The sequence below is a fragment of the Corvus hawaiiensis genome, chromosome 6, assembly GCF_020740725.1.
Source record: "Corvus hawaiiensis isolate bCorHaw1 chromosome 6, bCorHaw1.pri.cur, whole genome shotgun sequence".
Taxonomy (NCBI): Eukaryota; Metazoa; Chordata; class Aves; order Passeriformes; family Corvidae; genus Corvus; species Corvus hawaiiensis.
In genome coordinates this window covers 3729022-3755711 of record NC_063218.1, presented here as the reverse complement: position 1 = coordinate 3755711, position 26690 = coordinate 3729022, and the positions used below count along the sequence as shown (strand labels likewise).

The 26690-nt window shown below is 45.5% G+C and overlaps 1 protein-coding gene across 13 annotated transcripts in view; it reads right to left on the bottom strand.

Moving 5' to 3' along the window:
- Positions 1-1974: 1974 nt before the first annotated feature.
- The window catches only part of KTN1 (kinectin 1), a 75239-nt gene continuing 50523 nt past the window's right edge, over positions 1975-26690 (bottom strand). For 5 of the 13 annotated variants that reach the window (XM_048306049.1, XM_048306053.1, XM_048306051.1 and 2 more), the window contains 22 exons: positions 26277-26367; positions 26049-26117; positions 24483-24520; positions 23929-24019; positions 23749-23826; positions 22835-22872; positions 22041-22131; positions 21871-21939; positions 21470-21507; positions 20437-20527; positions 18398-18484; positions 16494-16583; positions 15388-15468; positions 14725-14814; positions 14549-14641; positions 13013-13084; positions 12488-12571; positions 12200-12283; positions 9853-9936; positions 8427-8519; positions 3706-3825; positions 1975-2484 (listed from right to left, as the gene is read on the bottom strand). In XM_048306049.1, the coding sequence (XP_048162006.1) occupies positions 3721-3825; positions 8427-8519; positions 9853-9936; positions 12200-12283; positions 12488-12571; positions 13013-13084; positions 14549-14641; positions 14725-14814; positions 15388-15468; positions 16494-16583; positions 18398-18484; positions 20437-20527; positions 21470-21507; positions 21871-21939; positions 22041-22131; positions 22835-22872; positions 23749-23826; positions 23929-24019; positions 24483-24520; positions 26049-26117; positions 26277-26367 (1657 nt within the window). In that variant the 3' untranslated portion in view covers positions 1975-2484; positions 3706-3720. The remainder of the gene's footprint in view (positions 2485-3705; positions 3826-8426; positions 8520-9852; positions 9937-12199; positions 12284-12487; positions 12572-13012; positions 13085-14548; positions 14642-14724; positions 14815-15387; positions 15469-16493; positions 16584-18397; positions 18485-20436; positions 20528-21469; positions 21508-21870; positions 21940-22040; positions 22132-22834; positions 22873-23748; positions 23827-23928; positions 24020-24482; positions 24521-26048; positions 26118-26276; positions 26368-26690) is intronic. The other 8 variants (XM_048306055.1, XM_048306060.1, XM_048306056.1 and 5 more) reach the window with 7 other exon arrangements.

Below are 26690 nucleotides of genomic sequence, written 5' to 3'. Positions count from 1 at the left end.
TGATGAGTCAGCTTCCCACACTTTTTAGATTTTTCTTTCTCATCCCATTTTGTCCCAGCAGATGCTCCGAGCAGGAGGGATTTCTCAGTGACCAAACCGGCGAGGCAAAGCTTCCCAAATTGGAGATGGCTGCCAGGAGCGGTGTTTGATCCAGGGCTGGAGAGGACAGCGAGATGAAACAGCATCCTTCCCTCTTGCCAGTGCTCCTGGGGAAGCAGCCTGACCTCTCCTCGCCCGTCAGAGGGGATCAGGCTTTACTCTAAAGCTGGCCTTTCCAGGGGATCCTTTCACAGCTGCCTTTAACACCTCTGTACATCCCCTAAAGCAAGATAAAAACCCGCGCCTGAATTGCAGAACTAAAAGATCTCCTGCCCTCTCCAGGGAGAGTTCCTGCCAAGAAAGAGAACGATGCTGCAAATCTCTCCCCTTTTCAATTGAGCACTGCAGCAGCACCTTCACCCCCTGCTCTGCAGCTCAACCCACAGAAAATCAAGAGCCTGGAGACACAGCCAGGCTCCAAAGGCTGCATCCAGAGGCTCTCCAGGCACTGCTGCCCCTTCCAAAAGCATTTATTCCTTGCACAAGGCACATCCAGCATTTATGAACCCACTTTTTAAAGGAAAAAATAGACATTGCTTTACTTGCAGAGCCCAGTTCTCACTGGAATGATGTTTCAGAGAGCATGGATGACCAAGGGGACTCCCCCAGAGGGGCAGGAAAGAATCAGAGCCACAGGGACACGCCCTACCCAACCCTCCATCACTGAAGCTCCTGGGTTATGCTCTTAAATCATTTTAAACCTGTCAAACCTGCATGGATCCATTAGACTGCCACTCACCCCCCAAAAATAGGTGTTCAGACACCTGCCAAAGGACCAGCCTCTCACCCCAACCTAGGCAAGTGTGGAGACCCTCCAGGGTTCAGGTTCTCCTTGGATCTGTAGCTGCAGGGGGTGTCTTTCTATGTTCTGTATCAAACACCTGGACAAGTGAGGGTAGTGGCACTTGCTTTTTCATTCCACGGAATAAAATCTCCAAGGAACACATGGGACACGTTAGTGGCCACAGCTGGAGACCAGGGGTAGCTCCTTCTGTGAGGAAACCACATTGTCCAGTTTTTCTCTCCTTCTTCTGAGCTATTTCACAGCTCTCAGCAGGATTTAGCATGATTCAGATCACTGGAACCACGTAAGGAAGAGGTTTCTTTACCTCCTGTCTGGTGAAGGCCAATTATTAACTAAAACATAGCACAGAGGGGAGTGAGAACAGCTCAGGGTGAGCATTCTGATCTGTTTCACCTCTGCAATTAACCCCCCAATTAACGACTGATCCCTGTTTTATTGCCTTCCCTTGGGTAATCACGTCCTCAAGTGTTCTCAAGAACCAAACCACCCCTCACCTTGCCCACTGAAGAATCCCATAGGGATTCTCTTAGGGTTCCTCTAAGACACTTAAAACCCTAAAGCAGAGGAGGGGCCACCTGATCTCCCCACACCCCCAGCAGAATCCCTGTCCCATCAAAGATCCTCCCCACACTTGTTCCCAACAAAGCACAAGGTAACAGAGCATCCAGACCCCCTCCCCAGAACTCCTTCCACCCCAGACTCCCATCTAGGAGGTGGATCTGGGGCAAATGGACACACTCTGCACCCCACTGGCTTTGCCACATCCAGCATTTCCAGCTGTTCCTGCCCCTTGCACTCCCTGATTTTTCCCAAGGATAACACATGACACAGAACCACAACTTACATGGCAGTTTGATGGGGATTTCTTGTCTTTTTTAAAACCTTAATACCTTTTCTTTAAAACAACAACTTGCTCTGGAGTTTGCCTCTTTTCAAGCTGGTGCCTCCTCCTCTGCCCACAAACAAGCACAGCGGGTGCAGCCTGATGCTCATTTCGGGGAGGGGACAGGTGGAGACCTCACCTGAGTCATCCAAATTCACTTGAAAGAAGAGACCAGGAACACCTTGAATAATAGCATCCCTTTATTTGCTGACACCATTACAAAAACTGATTACATTAGCAACCAAAAAAAAAAAAAAAAAAAAAAAAAAAAGGAGTGTTTACTTGAGGTTGAAGTCAGAGGCAGCTAATCCCAAAAATGTAATTAAGTAAAACAGTGTACAACATCAGTATTAAAATGTCATTTCCCATTGGTGACTTTACCACGTTGGAGTTTTCCGAACAAGTTTGATTGAGCAAAATAAGATAAAAGATTATGTGTTTACTGTCTCTCCAGGAATGTAAAGGTCTAATTATCCAAACAGGTTTGTTTTTATTATAAAACTAAACTCTGGAGGTGTCTACAGAGTTGGGGTTTTTTTTAAATCAGTAGTCTAACAAGGATTAGAAAAGACAAAACTCTGTTCAGTGTTTCTGACGAAGTAGAAAGGGTGAAAACATAAATAAGGCTTTAATTTGGCAAAATATGATACAATGCCTTCTGCTATCCTCAAATGAACGATTCCCCCGTGACTTCACTCTGCAAGAGAAACACAAATCACCAGGTCAGAGGAGCAGCTTCCAAGGGAAAATCCAGGACCTCACCAGCGTTTCCTTGGTGTCAACCCACAAGGAAGCCCAGGGGAACGAGCCTGGGAGGTGGAGGCTGAGCAGGAACAGCCTCCCAGAGTAGAGGCCAAGGTGCAGCAGCACCTCCCTCCCACCTGAACAGCCAGGTGCCCTCTGCTGTCTGTGCATTACAAAGGCAGGAGCATAAAAAATACCTAAATCAGCAGTAAGACAAGTCCCCATCCTCAGCAGATGAAAGGGAGCCCTGACACTCCTTGCTCAGTGTCAAGGCTTTGCTGCCTCCCAACACAAAACAGTTCCAATTCAGACCCACATCTGCACCAGCTTCCTGAGAACGTTCAGTGCCTTGAGTTCATCCAACTTTCAGCTAACTTTGGGTCACTTAAGAAGTTTACCAGCACAAAGGCCCAGTTTTCCAGGCTGGCTGTGTACTGAAATAAAAGCCTTCTCCATGTGTCTGTGACTGGATGAAGAGCTCATGCCAGGCTGGTGCTTCAGGCACTCGCAGCCAGCCACTGCTGGCAGCTCAGTGAGAGCCCAGGGGGTTATTTTATATCCTCCATCCCAAAGCAATCAGAGCATGGAAGTGCAGACAAATTTGCTCACTTAGCAAACAAGGAGGAAAAACAGCACAGGCTCTGGGAGAACAAAACCTGGGGCAACTGCTGCAGGAGCAGCAGGGAGTGGAAGGGAGGAGTGCAATTACATGCCTAGAGAGGGACCTGGGGACACACAAGGTTAGTCTCAGCTGATTGACATGTGCATCCAGAGAGGAACAAATCCAGTCCCTACCAGAAGCTTTTTATGATTTGCATGTGGAATTCAGATCAGGTATTAGGAAAAGATTCTTCACTGAAAGTGTTGTGAGGGTCAGGCTCAGAACAGGCTGCCCAGGGCAGTGGTGGAGTCCCCATCCCTGGAGGGATTCAAAAGCCGTGTGGATGTGGCACTTTGGGACATGGGCCAGCGTTGGCCTTGCCAGTGCTGGGGGAATGGCTGGACTCACAGTCTTAGAAGGCTTTTCCAACCTTAATAATTCACTGATTCTGTGATCTGATTCTAAAAAGTCTCATATTTTGACACCAGAGTTGTTACATTTGAACAAAGTCCCACCATCACAGACCAGTAGCCTTCTCAACAGCTGAACTGGGGGGGCACTGGTCACACCCACCTGGCTGTAGTGTCCTCATCCCTTTGACAGCATTTGGCTTATTGACACGAGCAGCTTCTTGAGATGACCCACATCCTGGGTAAGATTCACCGCCACATTTCGCCTTTTATCACTCAATTCCTGGAAGAAGGAAAAAAAGGAAATCATTAAAAACTCATTTACAATCTAATTACCAAGGAAGCCTAGAATTAGATCCTCTGTATAAAATTACAACTCGTGGTGCAGATAGGAACAATTCTTGTAAGTCAGAGGGTTATGGCCACGTTTAAGGAGAACATGGTTCAAAGTCAAGGAGCCCTTTCCTGTTCCAGGGAATCACCTGCACATCCAGCTCCTACCCTCCCTGTCTGGGACTCCAGTACTCCCTGCTTCCAGGAATTGTGCTGGTATCCACAGCTGGTCTAGCCTCAAAGGTTATTTCCCCACCAGCCTGGCTGAATCCCCCCCAGAGATGTGGTTTATAACACAGGTCGAGGTGCACAGGGATGACATCTGACCCCACAGCTGGAACAGCAAAACTCCTGGACCACCAAGGACTGGGTGTGACTGAGGATCTGTGGGGTGGTGTCCTCAGCAGTACCCGATACCCGAGCCCAAGGCAGCTCCAGCTGTGAAACAGCATTTGGAACAGCTGCCTGGAGAACCACACCCTCCCCCACCCACAGCTATCCCATGGATTCACCCTCAGCTCCAAACCACTGTGAAATTCCCACTTGCCAGCAACACCTGCACTTGGATGAGGGCTTCACAAAGCAGTCCAAGCACCAGCCAACACGGAGAAAAGGAAAAATGAAAGCTACCATGAGCTAGGAAGTTTCCTGTGCTGAAACGAAAATGCTGAGCTTGTGGTCTGAAACAAAAATAAATGTCTTTTTTTTTTTTTTTCCCTAGGAATTCAACAGTTTATTAGTCAGGAAGTGTCACAGCTGAAGATGGACTCTCCCCCTCCTGCCTCCCTGCCTGCCAGCCTTGCTGGGCTAACAGTGCTGTGTAAACCCTGTTTTATTACCTTTATTGATTAACTCCTCCAGAGACGCACAGAGCACTCCACATCCAACACACACCTTACTGTTCCTCATTCAGCTCAGAACACAGACATGCAGATCACCTGCAGGAGAGCTTTTCCTTGAAATTTAACAGCTAAAAATAAGCAACTCTGCCATGGTGTCAGCAGTGCAGAAGTACCCAATTCTCCACAGGAGTGCAGAGGTGTCGGCAGGCGCTCAGCATCCATCAGCCCTGCTCTGGTGTTACCCCAGAATGAGACTGATGCACAATGTGGGTGCAAATCTCTCCCCAGAGCTCCAGGGAAATTAAAGGGAGTTCAGAGAGGGCCATTTTCCTTGCTCCCATTTGGCTGGAAATGCAGAACGAGCAGTAAATCAAACTCAAGCACCTGCACCATTACAGAAACGACTGCGGGCTCAGACAAGAGAACAAAACAATCTACAGCAAATCTCTTACTCCTGTGCAACTGGTAAACATTTTCCTACTGTAAAAAAATCACTGGGATCTGTATTAGGGTAGCCTTAACCTGTTTTACCCTTATCAAAGTAGAAAATCAGGTCTGCCAAGGCTGAGACTTGGCTTAGCAGTCTCATACAGGCTGATGGAAGTGGAAAGGCAAAGGCAATTAGCAGCCCAGCAGATGAATTAATCCAGCACTGACCAGCAGTGAGGCTGCCTGGGCATCAGCACAGAACGCAGCAGGAGCAAGGAAGGAGCCCTCCAGTCCACTCCCACCCCCATTTGTGGCAACAGCTCCTCCCTCCCTCCCTCATTTACTGCGTCTCCCTTCTGTTTTGTGACCTCACTGATCTCAGGCAGTGTTGGCTCATGAATTATAGACACATCCCCAGCCCTCCCGGGGGCAATCCTGGCTAGATCCCGATGGATTTGGGCTCAGCACAGTCCTCCTGCAGCTCCTGCTAACCCAGGAGTGTACAGCTGCCTTACACAGCCACTGCTGAGCCCCAGCCCTGTGCTCTCCATGACTCGGGGGAAAAGAGGGGAAACTTAGGTCAGACATACAGAAGAAATTCTCCCCTGTAAGGGAGGTGGGGCCCTGGCACAGGGTGCCCAGAGAAGCTGTGGCTGCCCCTGGATCCCTGGAAGTGTCCCAGGCCAGGTTGGATGGGGCTTGGAGCAACCTGAGATAGTGGAAGGTGTCCCCACCTGCAGCAGGGGGTGGAACTGAATGGTCTTTAAGGTCCCTTCCAACCCAAACCATTCTGGGATCCTATGATTCCACTCCTTTGGGATATGGGGATGAAGAGAGGAAGAGGATGGCAGCGGGGAAGCCCCTGTGATTTCAGATTCAGACCCAGCAGCTAAAACAGGAGCTGAACCGTCTGGACAGATTCCCCTCCACTGTTTCACACATATGGCATTCCCAGTTCCCAGTGATGGAGTGTTCTACACTGAGATTTGGGGGGAAAAGCACATTAGATTTCACATAAGCCTCAAAATAAGCTCAGAGCCTAAGCAAGCTGCTGAATATAAATTACTCCCTTAAAGCACACTAAAAAGCCCCCTTTAGTCATCAGCTGGTCCCACAAGTGACAAAGCAGCTGATTAGAAACCCCAAATGGTCTATTTAAAACAGAAAGAAAAGGAGTCTAAAGAAAACACTCTGAGTGTGTTTGAGGGTTTATGCAAGTATCATTTCTCAATTTTGTGGGTTGGTTCCAGCACCCAGAAGGAACAAATATGTTTCATTTTCAAGCATGTGTTTTCAGGTCCTTCATAAAAAAAAAAAAAAAAAAAAAAAAAAAAAAAAAAAAAAAAAAAAAAAAAAAAGAGGCACTGTTGCTAGGTGGAAGTGGCTGGAAGACTTTCTTTTTTGATCTCAGAGCTATTTTCAGCTGGGTTTTTAGGCTTCTGGGGAGACAGTTTCTTTTTCTCCCCTCAGAAAAAGAAAAAAAAAAAAAAAAAAGGCAGCAGAAAAGGCTTGAAGAAAAGATAATGTTCTAATTCCAGCCTCTGCCAATGGCTACCTGTCAAGAGTGCTGCTTAGACAATTAATGTATTTTTACTAATGAAGGCTTAATTACAGGTTTATTAGGACTGTTTTTCCACACTCCTCTCTAGAATAAAGCCATGGATATTCTGGCAGAAACCTGGGTTCCATGATGTGCAGCAAGAGCAGAGCGATACGAGAGCCAGAGGGGTTTTGTGAGTTTAGGCTACAGCAATTAAGCCAAACGAGCACATTTGGGCCACCACAGGGCACAGCTCATGACAGCCCAGCTCAGGAGGGCTGACCAGAGCCACAAATGCCATGGCTGATGGCATGGCTGGCCCAATGCACCACACGGGTAAGCCATGAGGGCACAGCAGAGAGAGCTGGGCATTGGCTTGAGAGGGGCTTTTCTCCAGCCTGCTGCAGACAGGGACACACAGCACCTGGCTGGCACCATAAACCCCTGGCCTCCCTCTGGGAACACAGCCCTCCCATCCCTCCAGGATTCAGCTCCCAGGGCTGGCACATCTGAGGTCTCACAGGTCCAGTTGCACCTCTGGCTCAGACTCGGCAAGCCCAGGGTCCATCAGCATCCAAGACTGATTAGCCTGGAAAAGCCATTTCATTCCTGCTAATGACTGCAAAAGCTTTTCTACAGCTCTCCTCAGAGGACCTCGAGCTTCCCCTCGCAGCTGATGAAGCCACTGAGGCTGAGCAGCTAAAAGGAGTCAATACAAATTATTTGTCCTATCAGCAAGTGCTCCTCTCCCCTCAAACGACAGCGGTTCCTTCCACTCTGTCCCTCAGAAGAAAATGGGAAATGAGCTCCATTGACACCAGTGAGCTGGGAGAGAATCTGCCTCAGCCTTCCCGTTCCCAAGTGTCTCCTGGAAAGCTGTTCCAGGGTTGGTGTGAAAGGTCTTTTTTCCAGAGATGGAAAAAGCCCCAGCCCAACCCCCTGTGCAGGTGGTGTCTTTAGGGCAACACTCTGAGTACCAGCTCCACAACCATCTGTGCTAACAGCAACCCACAGGCTCAGGTGAGTCACCTGCAAGTGTGAAAAGCTGCCCACCTAATTCCAGACCCTAAAACTGGAATGTCATTGCTGGAGGATACAGGAACACCAGCAGTCTGCAGAGTCACCCACCCACAGGACAAGGCAGTGCTCAGGGCTGGGCCTCACTGAAGCTCAGCTTAGCAAGATTTTTGCTGCTGGACCACATCAAGGTCAACACAAATGCCCAGGAGCCACAACCAGCTGAAATCAAATTCTGGCTCTTGGCCACAGGTGCAGAGGAGCAGAAAGAACCATGTTCTGGCAAGTGAATCTCTGCCTGAGTGCTATAGGTAGTACAAGGCTGCCTTTCTTTGGCATTACTGATGTCAGCAAGGGCCAACCCAACAGTGTTTACAGCCCACTTAACTCATCAGCACAGTTATTTTTAGCTTCCCTTTTCCCTTCTTGAAGGGACAAGTCTGGGGATCTCCTCACTTTTGTCCAAGCCAAACCAAAAACCCATCAAAAGCCCAGAATCTCTCCCCTCCCTCCTTGCAAATCCAAGCCACGGGAAGAAGGTCACGGTCTAGACAGCAGCAGGATTCCCAGTGAACCCTTGACACCCTGGCAAGCTGTAGGACTGGAAGCTTCATCAAGCCCTAATTACCCACCAGCAGCACTTTGCTGGACCTCACTTCCCAAGGTTCCCACTTTGCCCAAGATTTGTGTGGCCCCTGAGCACGAGCTCATGGAAACACTCACCGAGTCTGTGCAAACGTCGCTGTTTTCAATAACATTGGCATCCCCTAAAACCTTCCCAATTTCTCTCTCAAGAGCTGCCAAAGACTCCTGGGCCTGTAAGGGAAAGATGTTATTAAAAAAAAAAAAAAAAAAAAAGGAAGAAACAGGGAAAACACAACAATTAGCAAAGCCCCATCTCCCTGAGAGCACCACAGACACAGGAAATCACTGTTCAGGAGGAAATCTGTTTATGCCAGATTTGCTCCAGGGACCAACCCATTTGCCAAGACTGACATGTCTCCTCACAATCAGCATGGTGCATGTCAGCCTGTCTGCAGCTGAGAGCAATCCTACAGGGAAGCTTTAATAGTCTCACATCAAGTTATTAGGTAAAAATTGTGCAGTAAATTTTGCAAGAGCAGGAGTGCAGGTCTCCAAAATCCTGTACTGTGAACCATGGACATCAGCACAGCTCGCTTTGTATGTTAACATCCAAGATAATTGTCCAGAGAAAAATGTTTTAAATTCTTTATTGTAACTGGTTTCCTTTGGCTTCTCACCTCCTGGCAGTGCTTTTGTGATCATCTATCCCTGTCCCAGGACAAGATATGCTCCCCCAACAGCATTTCCCACTCCAGCCCTGGAAGAACTCAGCCCAATTTGCTTACTATGCTGAAGGAACAAGGTGTTCCAGAGTCTGGAGCCAGAGCCCAGCCACTCCACAGGCTACTCCTGTCTCCATTTATCAATTCTCCCATGACAGCTTTGCTTCTGCAGTGACAGACAGCACTGAGACCTCTCATGCTTCAAGATTTTCCACTCCAATCCATCTTGTAAGAGCAGTCACCAAGGAAAAGCACAGGAAACCCACCTGTTTGTCCCATCACAACTGCACAGATCTAACTTTTAGGACTTGCAGGCTCCTGGGTTATAGTGGATATGTCGCCAAGCACAAAAGGGCAGATGCTTTGTAAACCAGCTTGTAACCCTCTGCCATTTGAGTCTGGATTTAAAAGCCTCATGCTGTGGTGTGGGTGGAGGGCTGTGGGATGGGCTTTTTGTTAGGCTGGGGTTTCTTTTAAATAAAGAATTATTTGTCAGCCCCAAATCACCACTTGTTCCTACTGGCATAAAATTATCATGAACAAGGGAGCCTTTCAAGAAGGACAATTAAACAGAGCTGTTAGCTGCAGTTTCATCATTTCTGCAGACATGATGCAGGTAGAGGCCTTACAGCCCCAGTCACTTGGAGAACCAGCCAGTGAAGCAAGACACCCCACCAGGCAGGCAGTTTAAATCAAGTTCAAATCATCATTTCCAGCACTGCAGAACTACAGACATTGAGGGGTTTTGCAACCCTGTTATAATGTTATAAATGTAACATTATATTATATAAATGTTATAAATGTAACATTTATACATGCAGCTGCTAAGGGTCTCTGCTTACCTTGGGCAAGTCACCAGCTACCTTTTCTCTCTCGTTTTGATCAACTTTGAGTTTTGATAGTGTTTCATTTAGCTGCGTTTTCAGCTGCAAAACAGTAACAGAGAAAATCAGTTTCCCTCACACACACACAGATTTCGTCTGTCTGTCCCAGGGATTAACCCAGCGCACATGGACTGCGAAAGGAGGAAGATTTACTAACAATTACTGCACACACTGGATTAGGCAACATGTATGATGAGGTTTACAGGGACAGTCAAGAAAGAGAGACTCCATCTGTAAAGATAAAGGTAAAGAGTGGAAACTACAGAAGACAAAACATGGTTGGCATTGGCTTCCTTACAAATGGTTTCAGCTTTTCAACTCCATTCCAGGAGGAGCATCAGCAATACTGACAGTGCATCAGCCTCTCCAGCATCCTTATCACAGGAGTCAGCCCAGACTCCAACTTAACTCACAGCAAATATGCAGAAATGAAGATTGTCATCTTCCTAGTGCAGGCTAAACAGTCTCTCTACTGCTGAATAAACTAAAAAGCTCTATTTGTCATCTTAATAAAGCACCACTTACTACAACTATGTTGACTTAACCAGTCTGTTAATGTCACATCAAGGCATGAATCACTGACAGGGGGATATTAAGTTGTCGATTGTGTTTAGATTCAATCCAAAAAAGTGAAACTATTTCAGTCAAGAGGGATGAATACTTCATACTGGCTGCAGTCAGTACTTAAACTGCAGCCTTCCAAAGGCTACACAGTTTTTTAAAGGTTATTTTGATTGCTCTTCAACACAGCACACAGAACCAGCCACAGCACTTGAGGCTTGAGCCTCAAACAGAAGTGCTAACAAGGAGCTCAAGTGCCAATTTTGTTGGATTTGTGCCTCTGAAGTGTGCTGTGCTAATGTTCACTATTCCTGCTGTCAATCTTCCTGGGAGCCAGCAGGAGATTAAAGGAGGGAACAATGGACTACCCAAAGCCCTGAATTCTCACCGACTCCAAACCTACACATTGTGTTTGTCTCACCCTTGGGAGGCTTCCCCCTTTGGAGTACCTGGACTGGTGAATGCTGGGTTTATACATTTTGGGGAAGCTCCTCTGCAGTTTCAGCTTCTCCTTGCTTACCTTGTAAATAGTGGGCAACCCATTATGAAATACCGTAATTTCTATTCCCCAGCCTCCTGCAAAAGCCACTCTCACACACTCAGGACAGCACTCCTGAGCCAGCTGCATGGGGGTGGTCATTTAACACATCCTCACACTCCCAGCAGCACAGCACCATCAGATTGCACTCAAGCTGCCCTAGCAGGGAGCTCAGCTTTTTAAGCTTTTGTTGTGCACAGACATAATAAATTGTTGCCTCTTATATTCAAAGAGGTTGGCGTTTACTGATTAACTCCAAGGTATGCATTCAATTCCCATTTCCCTTGCTTTCAGAATGAGAGGCTCTGCTTGCTGAGCCAAGTGTACTATTAACTTAAGCAGATTGCTACTGTGGTGGTAGTTATTTTTCTAAATCAACTATTTCAACCCAGTTACATCAGTGGCAGTAGCCTGGTTGTCCCATCATCCCAAAGACACGGTGACAGAGACAACCTTTCCCCATTCTGGCTCAAAAGCAGGAAAGCACTGGCCAAATACAAGCAGAGGAAGGCTCTGACTGCTCCTGCAGCCTTAAAAAACAGGTCACCGAAACAAGTGAGAAGGGAAAGGGCTCAAAACGGAAACCCATGCATCCTTAGGTCTATCCTGTTAATCCAAGTCCTTCTTGAGAAAGCAGCTATAGGAGCATTATTGGCTGGAAGCATTTCTAGCCAAACACGCTGTAACACATGCAAGCACCAAGCCAGCACAGCCATTCAGCCACTGCAGGGTGTCAGCAGCTGAATGGCTGAATACTCTGAATTAATCTAACTTTGGGTCTGGCCAATTTTAGTACATACAGAGCAGGATGGAAAAGGCTCTGCACAGTCAGAGCACCTCAAAAGCTTTGGGGGAAAAAAAATCCCACCAGAAAATAATCCTCCAGTTAAACCAATGAGAGCACCACTTCTGTTGCTCCAAGGACATGACATTTGCTGCTGCATATGCCTACACTGCAAATCTTCTCAAGAAGTTTCAGGAATGAAAATCTTACAGACTTCGGGAAAAAGTCTTAAGAACCAGACATGCTATTGTTAGGAGCAGAGAAAAGAGACAAATTGTAAAAGTCAGACTACATAAATGATTTCGATGGACAAAAATATCAAGCTGAAGAGGTTAGCAGAACAGACAGGATTTGAAATAAGTCTCCGCTTCATACGTATGCTGGGAGCCTCGTTTGTGCCCAACGGAGAACAAGCTTCTTACCAAATTTAACTCTTCATTCTGTCTTACTGCTTCAGAATATGAATCATCAAGTTTTTTCTGCAATTCAGTCAAGAGATCTTTGAGCTGAAATGAAGTTTAGAGTTTTAGGATTTGTCTCCTTAGGATGCCCGTTCTCTTCTGCTCAGTTATTTGTGTGCTGCTCTACCCTAAGGTCACAAGCATACAAACTCCTCAGCCACAGGGGCTAAGCACTAGGTTAGTTTGCCAGCCAACTGGTAACCAAAAGAAAAAAAAAAAAAAAAGAACAGCTTGGACAATTATGTTTACCTCTCTGACTTCTGAAACATAAGTAGATCGTTCTATTTCTGCCTTTTCTAGTTCACTTTCCAAATGTTCTCTCTCTTTTTTAAGCTAGGAACAGAAAAACAGAGTTAAAACAGATGTTTTCAGTGCTTTCTTGCAGTATCATTTGCTTGATTTATAATTAGCTGTAAATTTCTATCAAATATTCCATGATGTTTAGAGAGCATTTCAAACCCAGTGATTGCACAGTGCAGATTTCAACTTCAAAAATAAGATAAAAAGAGAAAGAATCAAGCCCATGATTGTCAACAAGCAGCAAACTGCTCAGTCTCACAAGAAAGAGCCCCAGTGGGTGAGCACAGAAGTAAAAATCAGAACAACTTTCCAGCTTCTCTGCCTTTTAAAAACACTGCTCAGGTTAAACTGAAGCACAGGCTGTGCCACTGGCAGGAGAAAAGCCTGAGAAGTTCAGATTTACATCACAAGCCTAAATCACGTTTAAACAACATAAAATTTCGAAGACAAAAGGAAAAAACCACCTGCACGTACAGTTTCAACTTCTTTGTTTTCTTCCTTTAACCTCTCCACCTCGTGCTGCAAAGAAGTGACCACGGAACGCATCTGCAGTTTGGGGGGAAAATAAAGATATTTAGTTGGGTTGGTCTAAGACAAACTCTGCATAAATACACAAGATTCTAGAAACAATCTAAGAATATTAAGGATGAAATCAAGAGTGGCTGAATAAAATAAGATGTTCACTCAAATAATTCAATATACTGAGTCTACACCATTCCTACCTATTCCCAGCCCAAGTTCTTTGACATATTTAGAGCCCACATGCCTGAAAGATTTGGAATATAAGCACTAATCCTGTTGTCCATTAGCCATGGCAAGGAAAATATCCTTCCCAGACAGGGAATAGTCACCATCCACGTACCCAAACCCAGCATTTTTAGCCTTATTTGGGGCTGTGGAAGTGCAGCAGATGGCAGCACATCTATAGTTCAAGATCTGACAGCCTTTATAAGCCCCTCAAACAAGATGTTTATAAATCATCTGTTGGCTGCCAGGTCCACACAGTGGCACTCAAATTTACTAAGCAGAGATACTTTAGAAATTACTTTTCAAAAAAGCAGTCTGACCTACTTTAATTGTAGATTAGAAAAAAACCGTAAAAGCAGTTTTTCTTCCCACTTCTGCTATCAACAGAGCCTTCCTAAAAGGAAAGCTTTGCAGGCAGTTTCAAGTGTAATTAGTTGACCATAATGGATTGAGCAGTACTTTAACAGCTTCCAAAAAACTGTTATGATTCTATGATACTTCAATTTTAGCACAAAGAGTCCATATCTGCTCACAAATATACTTGGAAAAAAACCCATGTGCTCAATAAAAATAAGTTACCAGGATTAGAAAAATATATATTCCTGAACACATTAATGGGACACTTGTACGTTCCTCAATCTTTGGCTTCCTATCCCATCAGCATTAATGTTACTGTTTGGCTGCTTCCTGCAGCACCTGCAAAGGACTCCCCTGGATCCCTGGAATTGTCCAAGGCCAGGCTGGACAGGGCTTGGAGCAACCTAGGCTAGTGGGAGGTGTCCCTGCCCATGGCAGGGGGTTGGAACTGGATGATCTTTAAGGTTCCTTCCAACCCAAACCACTGTGATTCTGTGACTGTGACACAGATTTATCATAATGGTCAAACACCTTCCACCTGTGCTGCTTATTTTGCTTCCTTCTGTAAAGATGGCAATAGAAACAGCTACACGAAACCAAAGATATCAACAAATCCTCCATTTTTCAGCTTCTTTAATAGAAATATGTTCCTTTAAAAATTAAAAACCAGCCTTTACATGAAGTTAAAGTATCAGAGCACCAAAATATCACTGATAAGAGGAATCATTCCTATTATACTTGTTGCAGGCTTCACCTTTTTCACCCCCTGGTCATGCACACATCAAACCAGGCAGCCAGGGCTGTTCCACACCTGCTTTCACAGAGCTCAGACACTCTCTGTGACTTCAAGCAGAACCTGCCTGGCTGCTGAAAAAAAAAAAAAAAAAAAACCAGCTTCAGAAATACCTGTTTAAGTTCCTTCTGTGATTCTTCAACTTTTATCTTCCATTTGCTTTCTTCCTCTTCCACACTCCTCTGTAGCCTTTGTAAAATCCCTTCCTAAGAAGAGAGAGGGATTTGAAAGCTCAGAGCAGAAGAAAGGCAGCTGGAACATCACAGAAGTGACCAGGCATCCCACTTACTGTCTCTGCCAGAACAGATTTGTATTTCTCACACTCCAGCTGCAGCAGGATGTGCATTTCCTCAGCCTCCTTCAACTTCTGCTCCATAGCCTGGCAAAGGAGGAAAGGGATCACAAGAGTCATATCTCAGTGGATGGATTTCAGTTCTATTCATCTTATTTCAACAAGCTGGTATCACTCTTGGGCAGGTCTGTCTTTCCAACCCACAAAAAGACAACAGCAATTGCAGTGTTCACCTGCAACTCTCAATCACAAACTTTGAGTTACTGAAAAAAATCCCCATTACTTAAAAAAAGAGAACAGGGATTTTCAATTTTATGAAGTCACAATTCCACAAGGTACTCATCAAAGATGCAAATAAATTTCTGTAATTATCTAAACAGCAGGTTGCCCAGAGAAGCTGTGGCTGACCCATCTCTGGAAGTGTTCAGCACCAGGCAGAATGAGGCTTGGAACAACCTGGTCCAGTGAGGGGCATCCCTGGCCAAGGCAGGGGGGTTGGAACTGGCTGATCTTTAACTCAAACCATTCTAGAATTATATAAAACAACTTTCTTGTGACTTGTCTGAGAACCTGAACTTCCCAACCCAAAGCACAATTTGTAAGATTTATACTGGAGAAATACATTATGCCACACACCAGTTATCCATCTTTCGTGCCTACCTTGACATCTTCAGATCCTGAAGCCTCTCTCAAGTATTCTTTAGCCATCTTTTCAAACCCACATATCCATTCACTGTGGCTCTGTTGGGAAGTCAATCAGTTAAAGCTGAGAATAACCTCAGGAGAACTCTCCTCAGGACATCTGCCTCCCCACTGCAGGCTGAGGGAGCAGTGTTGCAACGCCCCAAGTCCCTGGAGCTCACACACAGCCCCATGGTTGTTGTTCAGCCAGTGCCACACACAGCTGGCAGCAACCCAGGAGCACGAGGTGATGAGACACACACACAGTTCAGGGGGGCCTAGATGAGCTGAAATACAGCTGGGTGACAGAGGACTCCCTGCAAGTGTCAGGGCTCTCTGCATAAGCATTTAAAGATTCAAGGGAACCTCTCCTGAAATCCCTGAGCAGTTCAAGCAGACACTTGCTGCATGGTTCTCAGAAGGTTATTTTATAACCTTACAGAAAGTCTTTTTAAAGACTGGTTCATCAGGACGCTTACTTTAGCACATTTGGGAACAATTTTAAATATGAATATTCAAAACCTCTAGAGGTTATAAATGAAATGCACCCATTCTTCCAGACTCGCTTGATGTTATTCATCCCATCTGAACTCCACAAACCCAGGGCATTTTCCCTGCAAACCACTGAGAGCCACCAAGAATATAAAACTGAAAATTGGTGCTTGGGGACAAAATAAATCCTCCTAAATTGTATTAACTGTCACTGAGGCACTGCAGCTCCTGTGGAAAGATTGGGAATCTACAGATCCCCATCATGCCAGACAGCGAGCAAACACAGCAGGCATTATCCACCCCTGACAATTTTCTGTCTCAGTGAAACACAAGATAATACAGACAGGTAAATGTTGGGGCATAAAACACACAAGATAATAACTTCTTTGTCGTTGTTTTAACACTTCTTGAAGCAACCAACTGCAGCTTTGCCTCCCTGTGCAAGTACAGGTATCACCAGCAAGAGACACTCTCATCCCACTGCAAAAACCTTGGGATAGAGGGCACTCTGAGGAAACACTCCAGGACTGCCCAGCACAGCAGGACCAGAGCTCCCTGGCTCCCAGAAGGAGATTAAGAGCCACTTCTCTTACCATGTTGGAAGGAAGAGAGACTTTGGGGAAGAGCTTCTGGAGGAGCTGGCGTGTCTCCACCTCGGCAGCTTCCAAATGCTGCTGCTTCTCCTAAACCAAGAGGAGGGCACAGGTGAGACTGGGCACCACATTCACCGACCTGGCAACAGCCTCTCCTATGCCTACAGCAATTTACTTAACCCAGAAAGTCTTTTTCTAAGTGAGAAAGGCGCTACACTCTCTAAAATTGCCAGTAAATTGCTTCAAAAATGGGCACTGAATTGCTTCAGAATTTGGCCTTTGCATCTGTTCTCGCTTAAGCTTTTATTTTCTGAAGTTCTCCTCCAGTCCGGCCTGTTTGTACAGAAATTACACCATCATTCACTTGTCCACAACACAAGCTGCACTGTGCTGAGTAACTGCATCCACAGATCACACCAGCCCTGCCACCCAAGTTAAGTGAGCTCAAAATCAAATAGTTTGGTCAATCAACTTTTTTTTTTTATCCGTACTTTTAAATTAATTTTAGGTGTGAAAAAAATCACCGTAAGTTAACGTCATGACATCAAAAATAGAGAATTAAAGTCAAAAGGAAACTTTGTGTTAATGCACATTTGAACCAGGCCAAGAAAGTAAGACTTTAAACATTACTTTTAAATACTTAAGAGGAAGCCCCTTACATCCTCTTTTTCCCAACCCTGGATGCAAAGGGAGATAATTATTAGAGCTGTGTGACAATCTCCAACTTTTCTTTGTTAATGCTTTTCAAATATAAATACCCAGAGCCACAGACAGGCACCACAGACCTATCCCTCCCTGTATTTAACATTAAAAGCAGAGCAGCCATAGGACACGTGCTTGCTGTGCTTGTGGCAGATTGGTTTCGTTTAGCCATACAATGCTCAGGCTCCCACTTAAAATGTAGAAAGCCTGAAATACTGCTCAGAAAGGCAGCTTTCAGCCAAAACCCTTCACTGATATTCAGGATTGTTTTTCCCTTTGACATCAGTGCTACTGCCTGGCTGCTCTGAGTTCCTGTGCTGCAAGGGATCGGTGGCATGAGCAGGTTGAGATTCAGAGACAGAAACGGACAGGAGACATTAGGTGGTGAGGCTGTGCTAAGTGTGTTAGTTGGCAACAATTTAGGAGCCACCATGAAGTGGCAAAAGGCTGCTGAAGTCTTCCAGCTGCAAGAGAAAGCAGGCAAGCGTTAGCACACGGCAAAAGCAGGTACAGGCTCCTCCCAGCACAGAGCGGAGATGGCTCCAGAACGCAGGCACACAGCCCCAAACCAGAGCTCCTCTGCTTCTGGCTGCCTGACTGGTGTTCTTAAAGTTAGTCAGATGCCTTTTTTTGAGTCCTGCACAGTGACAATTAACAGCGAATCAGGCCCACAGCAAACCCGAGCTCCTTTCAGAGCAATTCGCACCCCGTATCGTTTTGAACATTGGTCCAATGGTCCCTGTCGAGCTTCACATGCCTTCAAGGAGGAAATTCACAGCTGTGGTCACACCGTTTTCCTCAGATGCTCCCAGGTTTTTAAATAATAATTTAGTCCTGGTTCTTCCCAGGTCCAACAGATGTGTTCAAGCACAGCCAAAGCCCAGTAGAAGAAAGCGGGTTGCTCACCAGCACAGCTTTTATTCTGGAGCTCCCCACAAACCAAAAACACTTCACGACAGCTCTAACAATTATGCAAACAGAAATCAAAGGTCAGCATGCCCACAAACTAACGATTAAAAAAAAAAAAAAAAACACAACCTAAAGACAACAGGAAGAAGCAGAGGTGAAAGTATATGAATGATCACTCAGAAGAGATTATACTTAAACTGCAGTAAAAGTTAAATGCCTCCATTTCACTTAAAAAACCAGCTGCAGATCTGCTTCTAGCTTAATGCATCATTTCTAGCAGTCAACATTACAACCTTGGCAGTCTTGTTCACTTTGTCCTGCAGCAATTTTTCAGTTGATGCCAATGCTTCCATTGCTTCCCAGTTTTTCTCCCGAAGGTCCTAATCATTTTTAGAAAGAATGATTTCAGTTCAGCCAATATTCAAACTGTTTTCGCTTTTACTTCAGAGAAATATTGCGCATTACATTCCGCCATTTGCATTTAAATGCTGGTTACTGCAAGGTGATTTTGCTGAGGAGTATGACATACACTAGCAAAAACAAGTGTGATGTTCAAAGAGTCTGAATGAAAAGTGAGGGGAAAAAAATGCCAATTTCTGCCCAACCTGCCCCTGTGTCCAAAACTGATACAAGTGTTACTGCAGAGCGTTACCACTACAGCGACCCCACACTTTGACTGCACTTGGAAGAAGAAAGAGGGAAGTTTTCAAAAGTAGTGAGGAACACAGACACCAAACCACAGATTACACAACAGAGTGTTAGGCATGTCGCAGTGCAGAACCCAGCACAGACCCAGGAGACACGGAGGTGTGTGCATTTACACCCCTGATCCTGCAAACCAGACCTCAGCCCAAACCTGCTGCTGCACCGGGGCTGATTTCAGGAACGCAAACCTCAGGGTTCACAGCTCTCTCCACTGCACCCAAAGAAAGCTGGTTTGGCGCTCACCAGCCCACCTGGGAGGCTTTGGGATTTCAGCAGTGGTGAGCACAACCCCGATCCACGTGGGAAGGCCACGGTGCTCCTGTGTCTTTCTTGGCGAGGTCATCAAACGTGTACTCCACAAGACGTCAACACAACTCAGTGAGAGGCTGAGAGCTCTTCTAAGAGCAGCCTCACGGCTCTTCTCTAGGAAGGATGGTGGGGGCTTGCAGCGAGGCAATTACAGTGATTGGGATTTAGATTTAATTTTTTCCAACCCTCAGAGCAAATCTCCTTTAGCAAAGGGCTACTTTGGAAAGGTTGCATTTTAAATTCATCAAAACCCTAGCAAGCACCTACACTAGTTTTACTTTACCACTTCTATTTGCCCGCAATCCTAAGGGCTGTTCACAGGCTATAAACCCAATATTGGCTAAAACTGAGAAAAAGACCTACAGGCCTGTTCTGCCTTTAGCAGCAGCCAGACTTCTGCCTGCAGCACAAAGGGTATTCAGACCTTGTGAATCCCCAGGAAACAGACCTTCTGTTCTGCCTTTCCAGCTCATCTGTCTTCTGAGACTACTCAGCCACTTCCTCTCTACTTTATTTCAGCTCTTAAGCAGCACTCCTTGCTCGGAAGTTCAAGTTCTCAATATTTTTCTTGTGCATTTTCCTTCGATTGTCCAATTATTAAGAAAGAAAGCTTATTGCTTTAATAAATAAAGCTTATTCATTGGATTTTACAGGGTATCAAGGAGAGACAGGTGAGATAAACACCCTGTATTTTACCTTTCTTCCATATAACTTAAAAGATAACACTCTCCTGCCCTGCACAGGTAATGCATTACAAGGAAGTAACTCCACAGCTCTGTGATGGAAGATACAATCTTTAATTCCATCCACAAACAACCCAGACTGCACCATCAGCAGCTGTTGTGAAGGAAGGCTCAGTCCTTCACTTCTTTTGGAAGATCAGGATTAGCGACTCTTAGGAATGGGAAGAGCCAGATCCTCCTCCCATGTCCACACACAAGGACCAGAACTCTGTCAGAGCACAGCACCTTTCCTCCTCCCACCCTCCCTCCCCTTGGCAAAGGACTTGTTTCTGAACAGGGTAAACCAGATTTGAATCCAAATCCAAGAACTTGCTGTGGGATGTGTCCCCTAGCAAGTCTCCTTCCTCTCATGCAACCAACAAATTGTCCAGGAGCTGACACGACTCTGAGCAGTGAACTCAGGTGTGCTGAGTCACTCCCAAGAGGAAAGGAGTGCCCAGGGACACAATACAGCAGACAGCTGTCAGAAACACTCTCTGACTCTGCAAAATGCCCCAGGCCTCAGGAAATGCTGGGAACACAGGTTTGGTTGTTTTGGGGGGTTTTCTGGGGTGGTGGGGGAAGAATTTCCTTACGTTGTTCTTTTTCCTCTGCTGCTCAAAAGCATTTCTCTGAGAGGCGAGCTCGCTTTGCAGACTGGCAATTTCCTTCTCTTTGCCTGCAACCCTGAATTAACAAAGGGAACCACAAACAAGTCAGGAGATACTGAAGAAATTTCCAGTGAAGCACTGGCACCCTTTCCCACACACTCACTTGCCTTCCCCTTCCAGCAACACGCTCTCTCTGAAAAGCTGTTTTCACTGCCTTGGCAGCATCGCCTGCTTCCCACCGCTCCCTGAACCACTTTGCCTGAGCAAACCCATTGTAAAGCTGTTGTTTGCCTACAACAGGCATCTGCACACATTTATCAAGGCCATGGAAAGGCAACACATTAGCTGAGGGTAGAGTCAGCCAGCCCACGCCAGCACAACACCACAGAACAGGCACTGCCGGCTGGATGAGAGCGTTCCCTTTCAAGCACCTAATCCACAATTTTTAAGTCATTTAACTTGAAAGACAAATAATTCAGCCAGCCAAAAATGCATGACAGTGGCAATTTGCTTAGCACAATATAGCATTAACTTCCACATAGTTATTTAATGTGCTTCAGCCCCACATTATAACACAATTTTACCCTTGAGATTTTCCCTGGGAAGATATTTCCACCAGACAATCTTATCATAGGAACAACCCTCTGCTAAGGTGAAATTCCAAGAAAAAAAGCCTGTCACTTTTGCTTGAAACACCAACATTTAACTCTTCAGCCATACAGCTGAGCTGGAATGCATTCAAAATTACATCAATCAAGGCTTGCTTCTGTGGTGGGCACAACATATTGCCAGCACCGTCTGCCTGCAGGAGATTACACCTGAGGATTAGCAGTGTGAGCACAATCTCCCATGTTCAACTTTTATTAGACAGTAATTTCTTTTTTTCTTTTTTTTTTTTTTTTTACTGGCCACTTCACATACTCCGATATTGTACATTTGGCATTTATTTCTAAATTCCCTGAGCAATTAAGAGAACTGAATCAATTTTCTAAAGCATTCAACTCCTGGCAGTACTCACACTTGCAGAAGCTCCTCACTTTGGACAGCCAGAGATGCCTACAAAGAGACCAGAGAAGTGTTAGGAGCAGAGCAGCAGCAAAGACCAGGATCTGCCTGGTTAACCAGGCACTGCTGCAAGCCCAGAAAGCTGCACTCTGGGCCTTTGAGGGAATCCTGTCCAGCCTCCTCTGGCCAGGAACACATCAGGCATAAGAAAGAACACAAGGCTGCAAATCCACATGATAAAAGGAAGCAGGAACAGATATGCAACAGCCAGAAAAGCTGCCTCAGTGCAACCCAAAACTGAAGCTGTCCTGGATTTCCATGGGCAGTACAACTCCTGGTTTTCCATGCCATCCATGCAAGCTACCACCACCCACTTTTGACTTCAGTCAGTAACACTGCAATTGGAAGCTGTACCTGTTTGCAGTTCTCCTGCTTTAATTCCTGTATTTGAGCTTTGAAAGATTCATTTTCTTTTTGCACATCCTGTTGAAAGAAAAAAGGCAATATATACTTATGCATAAATAGAGATATACACTCAAAATACATAGACTCCTCAACACAAGGCATTTCTGCCAAAACTTTACCTGCAACTGTTTTACTTGGTTTGCAATTTCTCTCTCTTTTTCTTCCACCATAGCTTTCAACTTCTTCATTTGCTCTTCTTCCCCTTTCAACCTGCAGAGATGGTTTAGAAAGTAAGGAGGAAGGGTTAAAGTAGGAAAAAAAAGTTAAAGTAAGAATTTATGCTAAAAAGGGACAGACACTCAAACTGGGACAGTTTGTGCAGCAGAAGATAAATACATTTTCTGTGTTGAGGCTGCCTCAGGTACCACACACCGGCTGTACCGGAGCTCTGCTGGGAGAGCAGCACGTCACAGGAGCTGCTTTGAAGATAGAGCCCTTTCTGGCACAGCCTCATACAACCTTCCTCTGACTTGGAGCAGCCAGACTAAGCAGAGTCAACACAGAGGAAAGCCTGGCAGCGTTTCTCCATAAAACAGGCACTGGAGAATTGGCTATTGCATCTCAGCCTGAAAATGGCAAAAACCGGATCTGTTCGCTGCTGCTACCGACTGAGCCACAGGCACTGCAACCCTTAAACATGCTGAACAGAAGGAGAAATTAGCACTAGACACGAGAAGCAGCAGCAGTTCCACGAGTTAATAGAGCCCTGGGTGCACATTCCCAGTGTGTGAGCAGCACAGCTCAGGGCAGGGACGCCAGGCACGGCAGCAGCCGCGCTCCAGCCACCGGCACTAACAGCTTATTTTAGCAAAGCCCATGAAATTCCTGACACCAATTCAAACATTCCAATTTAAGACAGACTCCATGCATATTCCCAGCAGGCACTTGAGGAGCTGCTACTCCCCATACTCACAGGTTCTCCACGTCCTGGACTTGGGATGCAGCAGGTACCTGAAAAAGTAATTCCCAGTCTCATTTTGATGGCACAGTTTTCAAATTAACAGCAGCTCTTTGCACGAGAAGGGGCAACACACAGCTTGCAAGACACTTGCCAAAGAAATACCAGGAATTCTGCATCAGGCACTGCTCCAAGAATATCTAAACACATAATGGATTTCAGAAGCAGAGCTTACACCAAGCATCCCAAACGTCACACCAGCCAATTGCTCTCCATTCAATCTTTTGCCTGGGATAAATGCCTGTGTCTAGACATCCACTCAAAATAAAAGTTCAACTCAGTCCTTTCCTTTTACCATCAACAAAAATCCAAACTGAGCCGGAATACCACCTTATTGGAAAAATTCTTCCATTAAGTAACACCTGGGTTCAAGGTTGTCCAGTTGTCTGCTCTCGAGTCCAGTGCAGGAAATCAAAAGCCAAAATATCCCAGCCCCAGGGAAAGGCAGGAAGGAATCACAGCACAGCCTGACCACTTCAAGAGGAGCTGCTACGTTCAGTTACAGCCAAAGCTCCTGCATGAGCAGAGCCTTGCAGAGATGCTGCTTCAGCCTGGCAAGGAGGTGCCTGGGACACAGCTGGGACGCTGTCTGGGAGCTCCAAGGCTTTCAGACCCCCAAAGCACCTCGTTATGCACAGTGTCATCCAGTTAAAGCTCTCAGAACTTGCTATCCATGTAAAACCTGTTCTGGATGAGCACAGCTGAACTAGTGGGCTCTCTGCATTGTAAACTAATAGCTCAGTCAAGTAGGATTTAAAACATCTCTAAGTTGAAGCCAATGCAAATCCTCTGTGTGAGGCAGAGGAGAAAAATATCTTCCTGTTCAACCAAGCAGCACTCCCAAGCCACATCCGCTCTGCAGGCTGTACCTGTTGGAGTTGCTGCAGGTTCTGTTGTTCCAGCTCCTGAACTTTACTGGTTAATTGTGCAATTGTATCCTTCTGACCCTTTGGACAGAAAAAAGCAAGGTTAGAAGTGTGAATTTATTTTTCCCAGCCAGAAATGCTGCAACAGAACTTATTTCCCTTCAGAATATTAAAGCAGCTTACCTGCAAACATTCTCCTTTCTTAACAATCTCTTTCTCCTTCTCTTCCAATAAGGCCTCCATGGTTTTCACCTGCTTTTCCTTCCCCTTCAACCTGTACCATTAAACACAGACACACAGCATCAACCCCTCACTCTTTCATCCATCTGACAATAAAACATCCTATGCTTTGCAGCACCCAACAAAAGCAGCATCTGTGATCAAAGGCACAACCACAATTCACCTGCTAAAAATCAATGTGTGAACACTTCCACTTCAGCCTGGGTTAGCAGGAGATGCCCTTGATCAATGGCACTGCTCATTAGGTGAAAGCAAACTCTGCGCTGACACATTGCAGGGGTTTCACAAATGTGTGCTCTCCTCACCCAAAAATACTTCCTTGCCCCTCCCCAGCTGGGGATACAAGGGACTGACTGGTCATTTCCCCACCCCTACAGCTCAGATATTACCAAAGCAAGCTTTCCACTATGCCTTGCCTACACCCCTCCATCCTGATTGAATTTAAGGGGTCAGTAAGGGGTGCACAGGGCAGATCAGACATTAATAACTGCACTTACAGAGTCTGAAGTTCTTTGACTTGTGATGTTATTGTCACCTAAAGAAAGTAATAAGCACTTCAGTTCAATGCACATGAAAAAGGCACGTAAATGCTAAAAATTGCTCTATGAAGAAACAGGGGGAAAAGCGTTCCGACATTATCAAAATAGGCACTGTTTTATTGCAGTAAGCATAAAAACACATTTTTAATTACAATACACCAAGTCTCTCCCACTATTCCCATTCCCCACATTTAAAATGTGACTTCCAGAGCAGCAAAGGAAACAGTGCAAATGGGAACATAAGCAGGCCCACAGGAGACACACAGGGAGAAGCAGAGAGTGACTGTGACCACCATCTCACTGGCAACTGCACCTCCAGCCACAGAGATCATCCCTGGCCATTGAGATCCTTGCATAAGGAAGTGCTTTTTAGGTGCTTTCTGAAAAGCCAGCACTCCCTTAAATTGCCATTCTAAGGCTGAATGTGGACTGAAGACACAAGATTTGGTGGGAATGTTACTTTTGAATGCTGTGTGAAAGCCTGACAGTGGTTATCTGTGTAGATAATCAATCCTCTACCACAACACAGCAGGAGCTTCAGACATTCCCAAAAATCTCTCTTCTGCTTGCAGAAGACCAGAAGTTGCACAAATACATCACCTTTGGAGCAAGCATCCCTCACAGAGCATTCCAGAGACAGCAACTCTACACTGCATTTTTTTCTGGGCTCTGACAGTTCCAGGGAAGGAAATACACACAAATAACTCCCGCAGTTCCTGAAAATTTGCTTCAGAGGAAAAGCCCAAGATGGAAACACATTCTGTGAAGCTTTGCCTAAAAAGGACAAAACTCCAACACTGAGAAAGGGGTGACATGTTGGAATGTAGCTAGGACTGGAAAGAGTGCAGAGCAAAAACACAACCCACACAAACAAGCAAACTTCCTGACAGCACGATGGATTAAGCTGCCTGCAGAATGGGCTCCCTAAGGAAACGTGGGCTTCCCTTGTTTTGGATGCCAGACAGCAATCAAGCCAAAAAAACCAATACTCCTCCATCCCTGCATTCCTGATAGCTAAAGCAAAACTGACTGTGCCAAGACTGAACTCTTTTTGGGCACTGGGAAAAAAACAGTGTTGGGTTTAGCTGGAAAGCAGGTATTATCTGGGCCTGTAGGATTACTCCAGCAACACAGAAAAAGGCCAACAACAGGAGCAGCAACTTCAGCACTTGAAATTTCCAAGTTGCCAGCGTCCGAGGATGTCCTAGGATCTCATGTTCACTACATGGACAGTGTGCCCAGACAGAGCTGATGTTGCAATGCATTAAGCTGTAGCAATTCCTGCCAAATCTCATACTAATGGTCCAAAAAGCTCAGGCTTCCAGAGGTGTGTGGTTTCTGAAAGACAGCACTAGTTATCCTACATATTTCTGGCTATATATCCAAGAACAGTGGAGCTCTAGCATTAAAAAGTTCCTTACCCGATGACATTCACCAGTGAAACAGAACACACTAGAACAGAAACGAGTGAGCAGCACATCCAAGGCAAGGCTGGTTCACACTGCTGGCACTAAAGTATTTTACCTGTTTTTCCATCTCAAGCTGGGAATTTCCTACTTCTTCTTTCAGAGCCTCTATTTCCTGTGTCAAAGCCTTTTCAATGACAAAACAAGACAGGGTTGGACAATGGAAACACGAAAACGCCACAAAAATGGATGCTACAACTTGATCACTGTAGAATGCCATGCAGTAACAAACAAATGTGGTCGTGGCATCAACACAGAAAGGAAGGCAGGGATTGCACAGAGATACCTGAACAGTCTTCTCCTTGCTTGCTACTTTTAGGATTTCAGCTTGTAGGAGTTCTTCCACTGATTTTATTTTTCCATCCTTCTCATGGATCCTTAAAAAGAGCAGAGAAATGACATTAGCTGGATGAAAAAAATGTGCTACTCAAGCAAACACACAAAATTTGGTTCTGCTATCCCATCATATCCTATCACCAGCCTCTGGGATCCACAGTGGGACCAGGCAGGAGGAACAAATAGGAAAAATAAGACTGGGACTAGTGCAGAACCAGCTGGCTTTACATAACCATCCTAAATAAATACTATTGCAGTCTAAAAATGCAAATCAAGATATCAAGAGTGCTTGGAATGACACACACTTAAAATCAGCCTTCACTGGACATTCCAGCAAAGTACTTATCAACTCAAAACTCACACA